Source organism: Talpa occidentalis, unplaced genomic scaffold (genome assembly GCF_014898055.3).
Source record: "Talpa occidentalis isolate TD23 unplaced genomic scaffold, MPIMG_talOcc4v2.1 talOcc4.3, whole genome shotgun sequence".
In the NCBI taxonomy this organism is placed as follows: Eukaryota; Metazoa; Chordata; class Mammalia; order Eulipotyphla; family Talpidae; genus Talpa; species Talpa occidentalis.
In genome coordinates, this window is record NW_023603184.1 from 107,728,071 (window position 1) to 107,745,275 (window position 17,205).

Sequence of the window (17,205 nt, forward strand, 5' to 3'; positions counted from 1 at the left end):
GTAAGTCCCTGGTACCCCAAGGTAGTTATGTGCTCTTCCAACATCTAAAAATAAAATATTTATTTACCATCTGCATCATCAGCAGTTAGAGGACCAAGAATTTCAGATGGATCTGAAACACCAGCTTTATTTTCTGCAGATACTCGGTATAAATATTTATTTCCTTTTTGTAATCCAGTAACCTAAAATTAGAATAAATATTTGCAATAAACACATGTATTGAAGTCCATGATCACACACTCATTTTTTTATTTTTAGATGCAAATGCTCTACCTTGTAAGTCAGTTCAGGGACAGGTTTCACATTGCAACGAATCCAATCATCTTTCCCTTCTTCACATCGCTCAATTATATAGCCCAATATTGGGCTTCCTCCATCTTTCAGAGGAGGTTCCCATGTAAGCTGAACAGATGACTGAGTTTGATCTGATGCATTTAGGTTCACGGGAGGACTTGGTCTCTCTGAAGTAGAAAAAAGAGTTTTAATTTAGTGACAATTTATTAGGATGATGCTGTAGTCATTTCTATCATCTCCATTAAAAGATCAGGTATACTGAATTCATGGACTAAAAGTCGGTACAACTTGGGTTTCTGTGATTTTGTTAGATTTTTCTGATGTTCTTCTGTCTTTTCATTAATCTTTATGTAATTTGGATCATTTTAATCAACAGACCAAATTTCTGGATTTCATGCAATAGTTACTTCCTTCTATTTGATGGGCTTACCAATTGGATCAGCAACTCTGACGAAGGGTGTAGCTGCACTTGGTTTTCCAACTCCAATTCGGTTTTGGGCTCTGACCCGGAAACTATACTCCTGTCCTTCCACCACATCAGTGACAGTTGCAGATAGGTCTTCAGCTTTTACTGTCATGACTGTGTCCCATTTGGTGGAAGTTTTGTTCCTTAATTCAATGACGTAGTTTGTGATCTTAGCACCTCCGTCATACTCTGGAGGTTCCCATGTCAGTGAGACACCAAATCTGTTCACATCAGTGATAGTTACATTCAAAGGAGGGCCTGGAACATCTATATTTCATCATGAAGAAAACAAAGTTTAGGTTATATCAGGGAATAAAAGTGAGGATGAGCTAGTTTGCAATAAACTTAAAAACTTCTTACCATATTTACTCCTGGCTTCTACCGGGGTGTCAGTTTCCACTGGTGGACCTGTGCCAACTCTGTTTCTTGCACTCACACGGAAGAGGTACTCAATTCCTCCTTTTTGTAGTCCAGTAACTGTAAACTCACAAGTGTCTGCACTGTCAGTGGCCAGAACCCAGGTCTTTCTCTTGATGTCACGTCTTTCAACAACATAACCTATAATTTTGGCTCCACCATCAGTTAATGGTTCCTCCCAAGCTAGGCTCACTTCACCATCAAACGTTTCCGTCACTTCCAAGTTACGTACTGGCCCAGGAACATCTGAAATGCACACATAAAAAGTTTTTTTAGTGTACTATTTTGATTTTAATTGCACTTTGTTAATTAAGCCAAGTGACTCAAGGGCTTACCGATAACATCTAAATTGATGAATCCTTCTGCCTTCCCATGTTTGTTCTGAAGCACAATTCTATACCTTCCTTTGTCTCCTTTCTTCGCTTCTGAAATTCTGAAAGAAGTTTGTTCAGCTGTGGTGTCAATACTTTTGGAAGGTAGACCTTCATCTTCTTTAAACCACTCAGCTTCTGCTTTGGGGTAGGCATCATATGGCACCACCATTGTCAGAGGCTGGCCAACATCCACCACAAGGTCTTGATCAGCTGTATTGATTTTAGGTGCCGCTAGTGAGAAAAATAACATGTGAATGATTTTGAGTTATTTATTGTAATCCATCTAGCCAGAGCTTCTTTACTTTGCATTTGTTAGCAAATACTGATTACATAATCTTATAAGTCTGTAACAATAATGCTACAGTAGAGAACACTAACTAGAGTTCTCATAGCTTATTTTGCAAATTAGCAGAGTAAGGATGATATAAAAACATGAAATTTCCATTATTTGCTAAAAATAATATCACAGGATACAGTGTCATGTAAAACATGCCACTTTAAATTTTTGATAGACACATATACTTAGTTGAAGACAAACCAGACAAACTTTTTCTTATGCACAAGAGGTAAACCAATGACTTTTTCATAATGACAACTGATAAGGATGTCTGGAAAATTTGGAAAAGATGAGAGAGTGGCCCTACAGGGGTGTGGAGAGTAGAAGAGACTGGGGCTATCTCTATATCTGGGTTTGCTGAGAAGACTCTCAGGGTGATAAGCTAATTCTAGAAATTGATGAAGTCACCATGTTCCAGATTCTGGTATACAGTGGAATGCTTTTATTTCCTCTTACCCAGGTCATTTTGTGGTAAGAGAAATTAGAACAGGTAAAATGCTGATAGGGCTTAACAAATAAGAGGTTCTCATATGCATTATCTCATTAATTAACTGTGAAATATGAAAATTACACAATATCTGTGATATTGTGAGGATATTAGAAAATAAAGGAAAGGGACTTACCTGCTAGTTCGAGCTTAGCTGTGGCTTCTTTATCTTTGGCAATAAATCTGTATTCACCCTGGTCACGGGGCTTAATATCACAAATCTGTAGCCTGTGTGTCTTTCCTTCACTCATCATCTGGTATTTGTCACTTGGGACAATAACCATGTTATTTCTTAGCCACTGGACTTCTACTTTATCTTTGTTGAGCTCAGCAAAAAAGACAACATCAGCACCAGGGGCTTCAAGAATATCTTGGGGAGGCCTGATGATCTCAACAGGGATTTCTGAGAAGAAAACATGAAATAATATCAGATATGTTTATATTTGGATTAACACATTTCTAAAACTGGTTCTAATATTAAGGTTGTCCTTTTCACTTAACATGTACCTTCCACAAAAAGTCTAGCTCGAGACTTCCTGTCTTCTACTCCACAAGCATATTCACATTCATCATCCAGTCTACAGTCTTTTATAATGAGTCTATGTGTGCTTCCTTCTTTTTCAAATTTGTACCTAAAAAAGACATTGAATTAACGTTATCTTGAATAATGGCCACCAAATAGCCAAAAGTGTATAGCATATGTAGTTATACAAATGGAGATTAAAAAGCTTTTGCTTACTTTTTGCCTTCTTTAATTTCTCTCCCATTTCTGTACCATTTTACATTTGCTTTCTCCCTGGAGAGCTGGCAGGAGAAGACAGCATCGTCGAACTCAGTGACTGTCTGGTCTTCCAAGTGTTCCACAAATTCTGTGGGGGCTTCCACAATGAGGAGCTCAGCCACAGATTTATCTTGTCCAGCAGTGACAATGTATTCACCCTCATCTGGGAAGCCACAGTCTTTAATGATTAAAGAGTGCTTATATTTATCAATTCTGTACGTTATTCGGTTGTCAAAAGGCACCTCTTCTCCATTTTTGGTCCACTTTAATGTTACATTGAGACGATTCACCTTGCACCAGAATGTGACAGATTTCTTCTCCATTGTTTCAATATCTTTTAGAGGCTCAATAATCCTAAGATCTTCCTCTGTTGGAAAGGAAAAGAATAATAATGATTTTAATTGCTTTCATAGTAGAAATTGATTTAAAAGATCACTAATGGCATGTATGTGACTTACCTTCTACTATTAGATCAGCTGCACTCTTAACATTTTCACCTCTACGATTAGTCAGGGACACATTATAATTGGCTTGATCATCTAATTTTGCATCTCTAACTCTGAGGGTATAGACCAGGTCTTTTTGGAGAATAATGTATTTTGAACTATCAAAAATGGCTTCTTCATTTCTGAACCATTTGGCTTTGGCACCTTCAGTATTGACTTCACAGTTGAAGATAGCTTCCTGTTGTTCCTTTACACGGGTGTCCTTAAGAGGAACTATGATCCTGAGTTTTTCTGAAAGGAACCAAAAGACTTTATAGTAGGAAGAAGAACCAAAGTTGTAGATACAAATGTAAGGAAACTCAAGACACAAAAAACAAGCTTACCAATTACTGTCAAGTGAGCGGCTGCTCTGGCAGCCCCAACCATGACCACGTAAGTGCCCATATCTTGCAACGTGGCATCTTTCACAACTAAGATTCTCTTTTTGCCATCAGCAATGATGTCATATTTGTCTCCAGGTTCAAGTGTCTCATCATTCCTCTTCCACTGGACTTCAGCATTCTCCTTTGATATAGAGCAGACAAATTCAGCCTTTTCTCCTTCTAGTATTTCAAGGTTTTGAGGTTTTGTGATAAATTCAGCAGCAAGTTCTGGAAAGAAAAAGTTGCAAGATACAAGAACTTAAGCATTTGTGCTATAAATGCAACAAGACTGACTTTATTAAAATATTATTCATTGATTCATTGTCATTTTCATACCATGTACTTTGACTTTGCCATCAGTTCGGGAGCTTGGGAGTCGGCAGTTATAGTCGCCAGCATCCTCGAGTTGCGCATTCTGAATGACCAGGATTCTCTTTCGTCCATCTTTAATTATTTCATATCTTCCTGTTTCAATGATCTCTTCATCCCCTTTATACCAAATTACATCTGCTCCAGCCTTGGAGACCTCACAAACCAGTTTTATAGTGTCTGCTTCATTAACTTCAATGTTGGTAAGATTTTTTGTAAAGACGGCTTCTTCTTCTGCAAGGAGAACAGTAAAAATTGAGTTAAACTGGAAATAATTATGTTCCCCCCCCACAATACATACACTTCTGAAAAGACAGACTATAGTCTTACCCAGTACTGTTAGCATGCCAGAGGTTCTTGCTGTACTGACTTCACAAGAATATTCTGCTTCATCTTCTAGTAGACACTTGTTGATGACAAGAATGCGCACTGCTCCCTTAGATATGATGTCATATTTTTTGCCCTTTTTAATTTCAGCACCATCTTTGAACCACTGAACCTATATTTAAGATAAATAAATACCCTGATCAATTTCTTGCTGTGCCAGAACATGTGTGTCTTTAAGAGGAACTATGATCCTGGGTTTTTCTGAAAACAACCAATAAAACTTTATAGTATGATGAAGAAGCAATGAGGTACATACAAATAGAACTAAGCCCAAAAAAGAAAGAATAAAATTCTTTAGTTATTATTATGTGAGCTGCTATGATAGTATTACAAGTTATTAAAAATAATGGGATCATATCAGTTTAAAGTCATAGAGGACTTTAAATATTATGCAGACCAATTCTTTTGTATTCCCCATATACACTGAGACTCAAAGTTGATCTGCTAATAGTAGTTACTGTCAACCAGGGATACTTAGAAGAGACATATGAAATTGGTGATTTTGATAGCTTTTGACCTAAGAGAACAGCAGTGTCATAAGGTTCAAACTAGTAATAGCTTGCACTGCTGATTCTAGTATTTTTCAAGCAATAACAAATGAATAACATAAACAGTGGACAATAAAATCAAGTATTATATTACAGTAATAATCTTTAATCTAAAAGTAAAGTTATGGTTAGAGATAGGCTTGATTTAATGTTTTCTTGCAGCTTAGTTAGACCACAGGTAAACATAAACTATGCATAGCAACCATAAAATTACAGACCTTAGCTTTTTCTTTTGAAATTTCACATTCAAATCGAGCCGTTTCTTTTTCTTTAACTTGAAGGTCAGTAAGTGGTCTTAAGAATTCCACATGAGGAGCTGTAAGAGATGATCAGAATCAAAATGAGGTTTCTGACATTACTGTGGTACATATTAGGAAAATGTGAGTCTTTTACAAGGGCTTTTCCATCTTAACAGGTTACAACCGACTTTGAGATTACTTGGAGCTGTTATTCATATATGGTGCTTTGGATTTTCATAAAATAATGTGGTATCCTAAGTGCTCAGTTAACTACATCTATGTCTATATATATATATATATTTATCTGCTGCCTGCTCACTTCTTCTGAATGACAGCTGAAAGGAAAATCTTCATTGATAGTGCTCCTGAGTTAGAAGGTGATATTGCCACAGGACATACTATTAGCAAAAAGACATTATCTTTAATTTTAGGCAGCCAGCATAATCATTGATAAACTAGCAGAGTTTAATAATAATACAGCTTGAAGCACTATGACCAAGACTGTCTATGGCTTAGAGCATGAGTTTGCAATTGAAATTACATACATTCAAATTTTTGTTTTAAATTAGCTTCAAAGATGTCATAAGTAAATCAGGCATAAAGTCTAATAGTGTAACAAAGCAATGTGTATAGTACAGGAGGGTGACTTTTTTTTTTTACACCTCGTTTTATTTATTTCCAGAAGTAAGTCTTCTAATATATAGAATGGGAGAGCTGCCCCCTTGCCCTTCTTTCTTCTAGGGGCTCTTGTGAGTCCTTCCCAAGATGATTTTTTTTTTTAAGATGATCTTTCTTGATCAGTGACTTTCTGAAATGCAAATGCTGCCTCATTGGCTTGGAGAAATACTAATTGCAGCTGAGCCTTCTTGGAATGGAGATAAAATAGATGACCAAGGGAAGAAGGAGACCAAAGAAGCTACTCTGTCATAAATTAAAGCACGGCAGCTATAAAGTGAAAAGAATAGAGCAATACAAGACACATGGAAGCACACTCAAAGCCACTATTTTGGAACTGTGGACAGATGGATGCAACTAAACCAAATAGCAACTATCGCACAAAAATACACCCTGAAAAAAAATGTTATCATTGGACAATGAATGAAATGAAACAAGACAGCAGATGGCATTTTGGAAAAAGGGATTGTGTTTTTCAAGAGAAAGAAGTAATGCTGAAAAGCATTAGTGTTCTCTTCATTTACAGGACTCCAGACTTTGCTCCATCTTCTTAGCCATTCTTATTCTCACAGACTGCATTATGTGAATGGGCTTTATTGTATTACAGCAAACCTCTAGCAATTTCCTCCCAAATGGAAATGCTTTCACTTTCTTTTCTTTCTTTCTTTCTTTAAACCAAGGCTCCCTTCATGTCTTTCTAATTCAATTTGTCCTTCATCTGTGTCAAGATATCCCTACAGAGGGTTTATCCCATGTAGACAAAGAACACATCTATCATTATTCAGCACAGCAAAAGTGATCAAACATCCTTGTTAGACCAGATGTAGCAGAAAGACTTTTTTCTAAAGACACACAAAGGATCAAGTTAAGTCAATACTGAAGATACAAGTTGCCAAGAAATGCAGTTAGGCCAAGAGGGCATGCAAAAAGTGTTTTTCTATTATCAAAGAATTGCAAATGAAAAGTCCTGTGCAAGAAGAATACTTACGCAGGACGTTCAGATTACAGGAAGTCTTAAAATCTTTAGCGTCACAAGTGTATGTTTTAATATCCTCTGGGGTACAGCCATGTATGATAAGTTTTCTGACCCTGCCATCAGCAACAATTTCATACTTCTTGTTTTTGAGAATCTCTGTTCCATTTTTGAACCATTTCACTTTAGCATTTTCTCTGGATACTTCACACTCTAGTACAGCAGTAGCTTCCTCTTCGACCGTCTGGTCTTCTAGAGGCTTAGTGAATTCAACTGGGGGTTCTGAAAGAATCATACTAATTAGCTAAGATATTGCTTCTTCCCTTCTCCAAGAGTTTCAGTACCTCCTCAACTTTTTTGCCCTCTGGAACCTCCAGGGCTTTTTCTATTTTTAAGTTTCATTTGTAAGATTTGATTCCACTTAGATGATTTCCTCTAATAATGGTGTTTCATCATTATTTGTACACACAGAGGAAAATTACTTTTATAAACATGTAATATCAATGAAATAATAGCCAATTTTTAGTTAATAAGTTGATAATTAGTTTTATAGTATATCATTTCCCCCTGGCTACTTATTGACTGCAATAAAAACAATGGGGACAGTAAAGAAATAAAAATTATTTTAGTTAATTTTGACCCTTATAAAGCATTTTATCAGATCAAAAGAGTACAACTAAATTTGCAGATATTTGGTGGATTTTAATGATCTATGGTATATTCATTATATAAAAGTAATTGAGAGTTGGCATTATTTATGAATCTCTGTATGATACAGGCTTTTAAAAAAAGGCCTGTAATTACCTTTCACAAAGAGGTTGGCTTGAGTTTTGAAATCTTTTGCTGTTAGTTGGACTTCTCCAGCATCTTCTAACTTTACATCCCTTAGAGTAAGTGTGTGAACTTTTCCATCTGAACGGGTGACCACCTAGTACAGTTGAAGAATATATGAAATATATGAATACATGAAACAGCAATCTAATATACATAGGTCCATTTAATTCATTTAGGTAAACAGTTTGACAGAGTGCCTTCCAAGTTGCTTTATGATTTTATATATATAGCACTTATGTACTTGAAAATGATTTTACTCAATAGTTTGGAATCTTATAAGGAAAATACAAGCTTTCATAATTACTAGGTGACCTTTTATGTTGAAATATCTAGGCAATTTCTGCTTATATTTCTGGTCTTTTTGGTGCTTTTAAATATATGAAAAAATATATATAGTAGCAGAATGGAAGGAAAAAGTTAGAAAAGCTAAATCATGAATGGAAGCAAGAAAATGATTGCATTTGGTAAACTTTATGCATGAACCTTATAAACCTTATTTTCTACATGTAAAGTATATGCCATTTGTTAGAAGTTTTCTTCCCATTTATTTTGGCAATTAAAATTATTTTGTTAACCTATTAAACCTGTGATTAAAATAAAGCATGAAATTTCTTAATCTTGTTCAAAAATGCCTATGAAGATGTTGACTCTTCTTTATAGTTATGTGTTTGTACCTCAGAACTGGGAAATCAGGTATCAGGAAGGTACAGACAGGGTTATTCTTACAGTAATAAGATTATTGGCAATTCTTGTAGGTTTACCATCTAGAATGTCATAAGGCATTATATCCTGACAACAAATTTGATTTTGCACTGCTTAAGAGTGTATTTAGCATTAAGAAAAATGTGAAAGTTTTTATCAGTAGAACTATTTATTATGCTGATGTAAAAGGAAGAGTTGGGAATAAAAAGGGTTTTATCTAAAGATTTTCCTTAATTGAGAGGTAGTATGATTATTTATGTAACTCCCATAGTAACTGAGAAATGCCAAGAACATAATGAGGGGAAATAAACATAAAAAAGGGGAAAAAAAAGATGTCTTAGAAACACAGCTTTTTATTCAAGGCCATGAGATTTGAATGGGAAAATACTGTTTTTGTAATGATTCAATATTATTTTGAATATAAATTTTGCACTTGGACTATTAAGAAAAGGAACCCAGGTTCTTCCCAACCCACATATATATCTTGTCCCTTGACATCTTGTGTTACATTTGAATTCCTCTGAGGTGACATTTGAATTCCTCTGAGGCAACCATAGAGTACTCTGTTACCAAGCACTTGGCTCAGAACACAGTGGTTCTTAAAAAAATGGCTCATTTACAATGTACTGTGACTATGTCTGAAAAAAAAAAGGGAAAACTGACATATTTTGTAAAGTTAAACCAATAAAATCAATGCTGAAGATTTTGTGGTGAATTATGTAAGGATAATATTAGGGGTTATTCTTTAAAAGCATTGTTAACTTAGAATGGAAGATTATTGTATAACACAATCTACTTCATAACAGTGACCAAGTGCCTAAAGCTAAAATGCAAAATTACTACAGGTCATTAAGGACTTAACTGACTTAGATGGATGACCAAAGGAAAACAACTCATTTTTCAAATTTTCTGTCCTGATTTGCTATTCCAATAACCTGTTTTTTGATTGTTGGTTGATGTAGGTTTTGGAGGTTAAAAATTTTGCAGGGAAGATGAAACTAATGAATTAAGTTGAAATAATGTTTGTTCTGATAGACTTAATTTAGATAAAACATGCAAAATGAAATAAAATTGCTATTACTTTACAGTTTATATTTAAATTCTTTTTTTAAAAAAAGAGATATTTAAGTAATGTAAGTTCACAAAAGGTTAAAGTATTTTGGGTGGCTAGATTAAAGGATTAAAATTCCTCTGCCAACAGAGACCAAAGGAAACCACAGATTTATAGCAAGGTAATCTTTTCTAATCCCAGAAAAAAAGTTTAGTGACAAGAAGAGATTTTATTTTTGAGAAAATGAAAAGTGAATAAGATTTTTAGAAGTCTATATTTTAAATTAAAATAGTATAGTGTTACATTGAACCAAGACATCTTTTAATAAATGGGCTTACTAGTAAAATTATCATTTGTCTTTAAACAGTGTTTCTATACTCAAATCCTGAATTTATAGATATATAAAGGAGCTTGGAAAGTGAACTAACTCTCTGTATTGACATGAAAGGAATTAAATCACCCTTGTCAGGACAAATGTATAGTTTAAAGCATCAAACTTGAAGTGAAGATGATGACCCTATCAGCAAGTTCACTATTTAGAAAACTTTACCATAAGGAGGTTTCCTAATATGTAACATAATTCTCATATTTGCAATTTCAAAATTCTGCAATTTGACTCATCTGCTGTTTTTTTTTTTAACCCTCCTTAGAGAATGCAACCAATCAGCTATTATTGTTATTATAATAAACAGGCAGAGGACCTCAGGACTATGACTGAATTACCCTTTAATTAGTTTAATTAATCAGTTTAATTTAGTTTTTGTTTGTTTTAGAACAATTGTTCAAAGGCATTGCCTTCTAATTCTTTAATCAACTTTGTGGCTCCTTGTTAAACTGAATATTTTTAAATTGTATTCCTTTATGTCTTCAAAATTTGATTTGTACTGAGTCTTGATATTTCAGATATTGTTTTTTAAATAATGGAAAAAATAACAGAAAAATGTGCTGCCCTGTGCTTTATTTCCAACTCATGTAGGAAAGATTCTATATATACATATTTCAACAATTCAAAGTTAATGGTGAATTATCAAGATAATTTAAACACATTTATTTCGAGGAAAAACACATAGTCAACTTAGGTAAATTGTATTTTATCTGAACAATTACTTCAATTTTTATCTATGGGTAAATTCTTGGGCATAGAAAGATAAGATACAAACTTAGTTATTTCCTAAAACTTCTTAAAGTATATTTGTGCATGCATGGTAGATAATCAAGAACCTTTTCTCTTGTCGGTGCCATCAGTTGCACTTTAAATAGTTCCCACTTGCATTCCAGAATTTGCAGGGCTCAAAGCACTTGAGGGTTAAAAATAACTTTGGAGAAATGCTTGAAGAGCAAATCTGGCTAGAAGTTATCTCCACTACTTGATCTCCTGCCTGAAATGGAATTTCAACCCTCTCTTCTTAATCCCCTTAATCCCCTATGTATGCAGAACACTACATAGCATGGAGAGAATTAGCTATAGACCTTAAGATGCATGGTGTCACAGTGCAGCCACTCAGAAGGCATTTTTGTTCCTTCCTGTTTTCTAGTTAATCAACCATTGACAGCTAATGAGTGTTTCAAAAAACTAGAATTGGATTGCATTTGAAAATTTTATATCCCTCTCAATAAAAATATCATCAAATTAAATCCAACAAAAAGTCTGAAGAATCTACTTTATAATTTCAGTAGAAATCAGGCTAGAGTAGGGTGGAGAAAAGGAAAGGAGAGGAGACATAGTAGAATGAACAAAGGGTAAGGAACATAAAGAGGAGACAGAAGAACCGGGGAGAAAAGGAAAAGCAAGACAAGGTGACCAGACCCTGCTTCTTACCTTATCGCTGGGCTCTAACTTCACCCCTTTGAGATACCACTCCACTGGGATGTCCTCGTAAGAGAGCTCACAGTCAAAGGTGGCTGTTTCCCCTGCTGTCACTGTGACATCCTTCAGAGGCCTCAGAATCCCAATAACTCGTGCTTTTTGAGAAGATGGAAACAGCTTTGGATTACTCATTTTATAATTCCAAAAGAGCAGATACAAATTTAGTTATTAATCTCCATGGTTGCTTTCTTCAAGAAGGAAAGAGTCACAGGACTGGCCTGTATTTTAACTCCCATGTGAACCTGGCCCGGCGGTGCTGAGAAGGGGAGAGCTGGTGGCGGCGAGCGGTTATTTGTAGGGGCCCTTTCGTTCTAATGTTCAAGGTCAGTGAGAAATTTGCTCTGCATCTGTCTCTCTGCCAGGCATCAAGTTCCTCTTGCTACATAAGGTATGTGACTTCCAAAATAACTAAGACTCTGATTGGGAGAGGACAAGGGCCCCTCCATCACATAGCCTGTCCAAATCCATCAAACACTTTGCGCTTTCCAAAAATGTTAGCCTGATGGTTCCAGCCTGGGAGTCTAAATGCCCACACAGCAAAGTTTTTCCTCATAGCTATAGTTACACAGCCGTTCAGGGATGTGGGCTTTAGAGGTTCTAAGTTTTTACTTATTATATGTACATACACTTTGAATGACAGGATTGCAAAGTAGGAGACTCTGACTTGCTTAAATTTCTTTTGATCAAATAGCAAAGCCAAGGACACTTCCAAAACTTTAGAATTGAAACATATGGATATTAGACTATCAAAGCAGTATAGACAAGAAAGCCATTTCTGTATGTGAATAAATCTTTCTAATAAATTAAATGATTCCAATTAACCCCATTCCCATTCATTTTCTGAAAAGTGTATATACTGAATTCTCAATAGAAACATAAAACTTACGTTTTACTCGAAGGTGGGCACTAGATTTAACATTGGCCGCTTGGAAGTCCACCCCACCGGTCTGGTCCACGCGACAGTTGTGCAGGATAAGGAAGTGTATTTTGCCTTCTTCTTTGATCTCACAGTCCTATGTCAAAAGACAGAAAAGGTTTCATAAGAAATCATCCTTTTGATATTTTTTTCCGAGAATAGAACAATGAAAAGAATGCCACCAATAACTGGTGAAGAGACTTGATATAATTTTGATTTTTTTTTGTGTGAAGTGTGCAAATACAATGTTTATTTCACTTGTATAATTCTGAACCAATTAGTGGCATCACAGAATATCTAAGACTTGTACTCATTATACTGGGTCAAAAATAATACAAGGGAGCTTGCGGGGCCCGGTGGTAGTCCCTATGATTCTGTTTTAAGGTCTGATAGAGAGCCTGAGACTGTTTTAATTGCCCTGGGTGCAGTCTGACTTTTTGCCTGTCCTTTTCTCTTTCACATGCCTCTTCTGGGTGTTGACAAGTTCAGAAATAGCCTTACAGGTGTTTGGAGCAGTGCCTCTCCCTTGAGTTTCCAGTTGGCATGAATCTCCTCCTCGGAGATTTCAGTTTCAAAGCGAGCTGTCTCAGTCTCTGTCACCTCCACACTGTACAGGGGTCGCACCAGTTTAATTTCCCGATCTAGAAAAGTGAAGGTCAGCATATGTTAGTGGCCTCTGGCAGGTATAACCCCAGCAGCTTCAGCAATGAAACTCATGGAAATTTCCTTACCCTCAATGTCAAGCTTTCCTGAGGTCTGATCTGTCCCACAGTCACAGGTATACTGTCCAATATCTGATTTTAAGGGTTTCTTTAGAATTAGCATGCGCTTCTTGCCATCTGACTTAATAACAACGTTTTTAGATGGCTTTATTTCCTTTCCATCTTTAAACCATTTCACTGGTGCATTTTCTTTGCTGATTTCACACTGCAGAATCACTTCATCTTTCTCCACAGCAGTGTAATCTTGAAGTTTTCCTGTGAAGTAAGGATCTCCCTCTGCAAGTAAAGTGTAAAGAAAAAATAATTCATTAGCCACCTAGGGGACTGCCAATCCTCTTGGAAGGTTTAAGACAACTCCCAGAGTTCTGGGTATATTTAAAATTGTACCAAACTTTCACTAATTTAAAATGTTTATGTTCATACATTCTCTAAATGTTAGGAAGGAAATCAATGCATGGCATTTGTCAAGATCTAATCCATCTATGTTATGTTTGAAGTATTTTATTAACAGTATTTTAAAAGGTGCTGAAATTTAGCTTTACTTATAAATATGTGTTACCTCATTTTCCAGCAAAATTTCCAATTTCCTAGCAAATCTATTCTATCTGGTTTACCTTTAAATTTCAGATTAACATTATTAGTTTTTCTTATATCAAATTAGTTTGGTTTTAATAGTTTCTACATGTTAGACTTCACATGTAATCTGCTTGATATTAAGGGACCAAACATTAAATGAATGCTTAGTAATATAAGTTCTGTGTTTTCTCTTATTAGAAACTTGAAAAACATTTTTTTGAAATAATTTTGATAAAGTGAGAAGATAGAAAGTATTTTTTATTCCCATTTTAAAAATGACAGGAAGGGTTTTTTCTAATGAAGCATTTTTAAATCTGATTTTAGCTTGCTGTTTAGTGAGCCTCAGTCTTCATTGCTTTAAATTCCTCATATTTTTAGGTGAAAAGATTTTAGAAATAAATCTGATCTAGGATGGTTTCTTAAGGTCAGGAGCTACTTTCAAGCACTATAACACTTGGAGGATGACTATCTTTTATAGTAGATACTCCACAAATTTAATGCAACAAAACTAAATTGAAAAAACCCCTACCCAGCACAGTGAGTTTAGCTTCTGAGCTTATCCCCATAGCTTCTACTTTTATTTGAGAGGTATCATCAAGAGAGAGATCTTTGAACGTGATCGAATGAGTTTTTCCTTCATCGTGCATTGAGACCAACTTGCTGGTGTGCAGGCGCTTGTCGTTCTTGAACCAGCTCACTGGGATGTTATCATGGGACAGCTCCACGGTGAACACTGCACTTTCCCTCTCTTTGGCTGTTACATCCTTGAGTGGGGTGAGGAATTTGAGCCGGATTCCTATTAAGGAAAAAACCCAATAACTCATTCATTCCAGCACTTTAAAGAAGAAATAAAAAATAAAAGGTGCATCAAAAAATTACTGAAAGGTGGTCTGATACAAATACTTACCTTCGATGATCAGTTTGCCACTAGTGTGCTTATCTTCAGCTTCAAAAATATATTTTGCTTCATCTTCAAAAGCTGCTGATTTGATCACCATCGAATGTCGAGTGCCATCCTTTAAAAGCTCAAATTTGTCATCACCTGCGATTTCCTGGGTTCCTTTTAGCCAACGGAATGTTTTGGGCTCCCTGGATACCTCACACTCAAACCGAGCCTCATCTTTCTCAAAGACTTTTACATCGCTGAGAGGGGTGATGAAAATAAGTGGCAATTCTGAAAGAAGAGGATGGTGGATGAAGTCAGAATATGCTTCCATGCATGATGCCTGGTCAATTCCAGGTCTCATATAAGAAAGTCTCATAAAGAAAATACAAAAGGGGGCCTCCCTGGTGGCGCAAGGGGTTAAGACACAACTTATGAAGCTATCTGCAGCCCCCGCAGCACGGGTTCAATCCCCGGCCAGGGAGCTACACACATGGCACAGCGGACCTCTCCTGCCTTGCCTGCTGCTCCCCTCAGCAGTGTATTTCAGTCAGTCAGTCTGTTCTGGTCCCTCTGGCCTATATCCCAGCTCTCGTATGCACAAATAAATAAATATTTAAAAAAAAAAAAAGAAAATACAAAAGGGTGACTTGAAAAGCTGAGCATACCTTTCACTTTCAGTTTGGCGGAAGATTTAACATTGGCAGCCTGGAAGGAGACCTGTCCGGTCATAGGCAGTTGGCAGTTGTACAGGACCAGAATATGCTTCTTCCCATCTTCAATGATTTCACAGTCCTTTTTGGAGTGAGGGGTAGAAAGAAAAACATGACATTTTCATAAATGGCTATTCTTACTGATTCCTTCAAGAGTCTTTCTGATCAGCAAGAGATTTCATATCAGAAGTGTATTTTTTTCCTCCCTAAACAACCAAGCATCCCCCCCCCCACCCCCATGAGATCAGATAATCTTGGCTTACAGGGGAAGCAGTTAAAGGTTCTCCTTTTAGCATCCATTGACCATGGACATCTGGTTCTGAAAGTTCAATTTCAAAGCGTGCTGTTTCACCAACAAACACTTCTACTCCATACAGAGGCTTTTCCACTTTTATTAGTCGAGCTGAAATGATACAGAATTTTGTTAGAATGACTGAACAAATAGCTGCAGGTTCAGATAGGGTATATTGAACATTTTGAGCAACTCACCCTCAACATTAACATTTGCTTTTGTCTTGTCTGTGCCACAGTCACACACATATTCGCCTTTATCTGCAAAATCTGCCTTTTTGATTTTTAGGATGCGGCGGAGCCCATCTGACTTGATGGAGTATTTGGGTGAAGGTACAATTTCTTCACCATCTTTAAACCATTTCACTGGCACATCTTTGCTCACTTCACACTTGAGAATGATCTCATTCTTCTCCACTCCAGTTTTGTCATGTAATTTCAGAGTGAAGTAGGGATCAGCTTCTGTAAAACACATTTAAAACAAGAGTTTAAAACATTTAAAACAAGAGTTAGAATTGTGAAATATTTAACGACTGCCCAGTCCCCTCTAAATGGTCATCTTGTTACATTTACCTAAGACCTTTAGGTTTGCTGTGGAACTCAAGTCCTTGACTTGAGCTTTTATCTGGGATATATCATCCAGTGTCACTTCTCTCATTTCCAATTTGTGAGTCTTGCCCTCAGATGAGATGACTACAGTTCTGCTTGTGTGAAGTTTGGCATCATTTTTGAACCAGACAACGTGCATTTTTTCATGAGAAAGTTCACAAACAAAAGTTGCTGTTTCACCTTCTTTCACTGTTTGATCCTCAAGAGGTGATATGAATTTCAATCTAATACCTGCAATGGAAGCACAGAAAATGGGCTCAGAAACACAACTCACTTTCAAATATATTCTAACCTGAATGGGGGAAAATATTCTATTTCACATGGTATCTATTTATTCATCTTTTCAAATGGAGCTATCTTCTACGCAAAAAAAAAAAAAAAAAGGTGGTCATTTTGGTGGCAATGGGAAGAAAAATCATGGTGCTGATTGTCAACTGAGAGCTATTAAAACTTGGTATTCTAGCTTAAAAGTCACGTGGGACACAGTCTGATCTCAACAACTCTTACCTGTGACAAACAATCGTGCAGAGGTCTTCTTGCCATCCACCTCAGCAGTATAGACCCCCTCATCATCAAATTGGGAGTTATTGATAACGAGAATGTGTTTCTTTCCATCGGCAATGATATCAAATTTGTCAGATGCCTTGATTATGTCAGGTCCTTTAGACCATATAACATTTGCCTCTCGAGTAAGGACACATTCAAATCGAGCTTGTCGTCGTTCTGGAACAGTGACATCCTCCAGGGGCACAGCAAAGTCAAGTTCGATTTCTGAAAATTAAACATGAAGCAGGAGGTTGTCAGAATGCAGAGGACATGGAATGAA

The 17,205-nt window shown here is 36.3% G+C and overlaps 1 protein-coding gene across 1 annotated transcript in view; it reads right to left on the minus strand.

The window, feature by feature from the left end:
• TTN (titin) overlaps positions 1–17,205 on the minus strand; it is a 282,533-nt gene that overhangs the window by 90,096 nt on the left and 175,232 nt on the right. The window contains exons 180-205 of the mRNA XM_054699459.1: positions 16,887–17,150; positions 16,344–16,610; positions 15,969–16,232; positions 15,743–15,882; positions 15,435–15,561; positions 14,791–15,057; positions 14,413–14,679; positions 13,317–13,583; positions 13,087–13,226; positions 12,556–12,682; positions 11,622–11,764; positions 8,020–8,143; positions 7,231–7,497; positions 5,547–5,644; positions 4,724–4,892; positions 4,361–4,627; positions 3,986–4,252; positions 3,615–3,893; positions 3,115–3,523; positions 2,883–3,007; positions 2,512–2,778; positions 1,513–1,782; positions 1,121–1,423; positions 725–1,027; positions 274–461; positions 68–182 (exon numbers count right to left, since the gene is read on the minus strand). Coding sequence (XP_054555434.1) covers positions 68–182; positions 274–461; positions 725–1,027; positions 1,121–1,423; positions 1,513–1,782; positions 2,512–2,778; positions 2,883–3,007; positions 3,115–3,523; positions 3,615–3,893; positions 3,986–4,252; positions 4,361–4,627; positions 4,724–4,892; positions 5,547–5,644; positions 7,231–7,497; positions 8,020–8,143; positions 11,622–11,764; positions 12,556–12,682; positions 13,087–13,226; positions 13,317–13,583; positions 14,413–14,679; positions 14,791–15,057; positions 15,435–15,561; positions 15,743–15,882; positions 15,969–16,232; positions 16,344–16,610; positions 16,887–17,150 — 5,724 coding nt within the window. The remainder of the gene's footprint in view (positions 1–67; positions 183–273; positions 462–724; positions 1,028–1,120; positions 1,424–1,512; positions 1,783–2,511; positions 2,779–2,882; positions 3,008–3,114; positions 3,524–3,614; positions 3,894–3,985; positions 4,253–4,360; positions 4,628–4,723; positions 4,893–5,546; positions 5,645–7,230; positions 7,498–8,019; positions 8,144–11,621; positions 11,765–12,555; positions 12,683–13,086; positions 13,227–13,316; positions 13,584–14,412; positions 14,680–14,790; positions 15,058–15,434; positions 15,562–15,742; positions 15,883–15,968; positions 16,233–16,343; positions 16,611–16,886; positions 17,151–17,205) is intronic.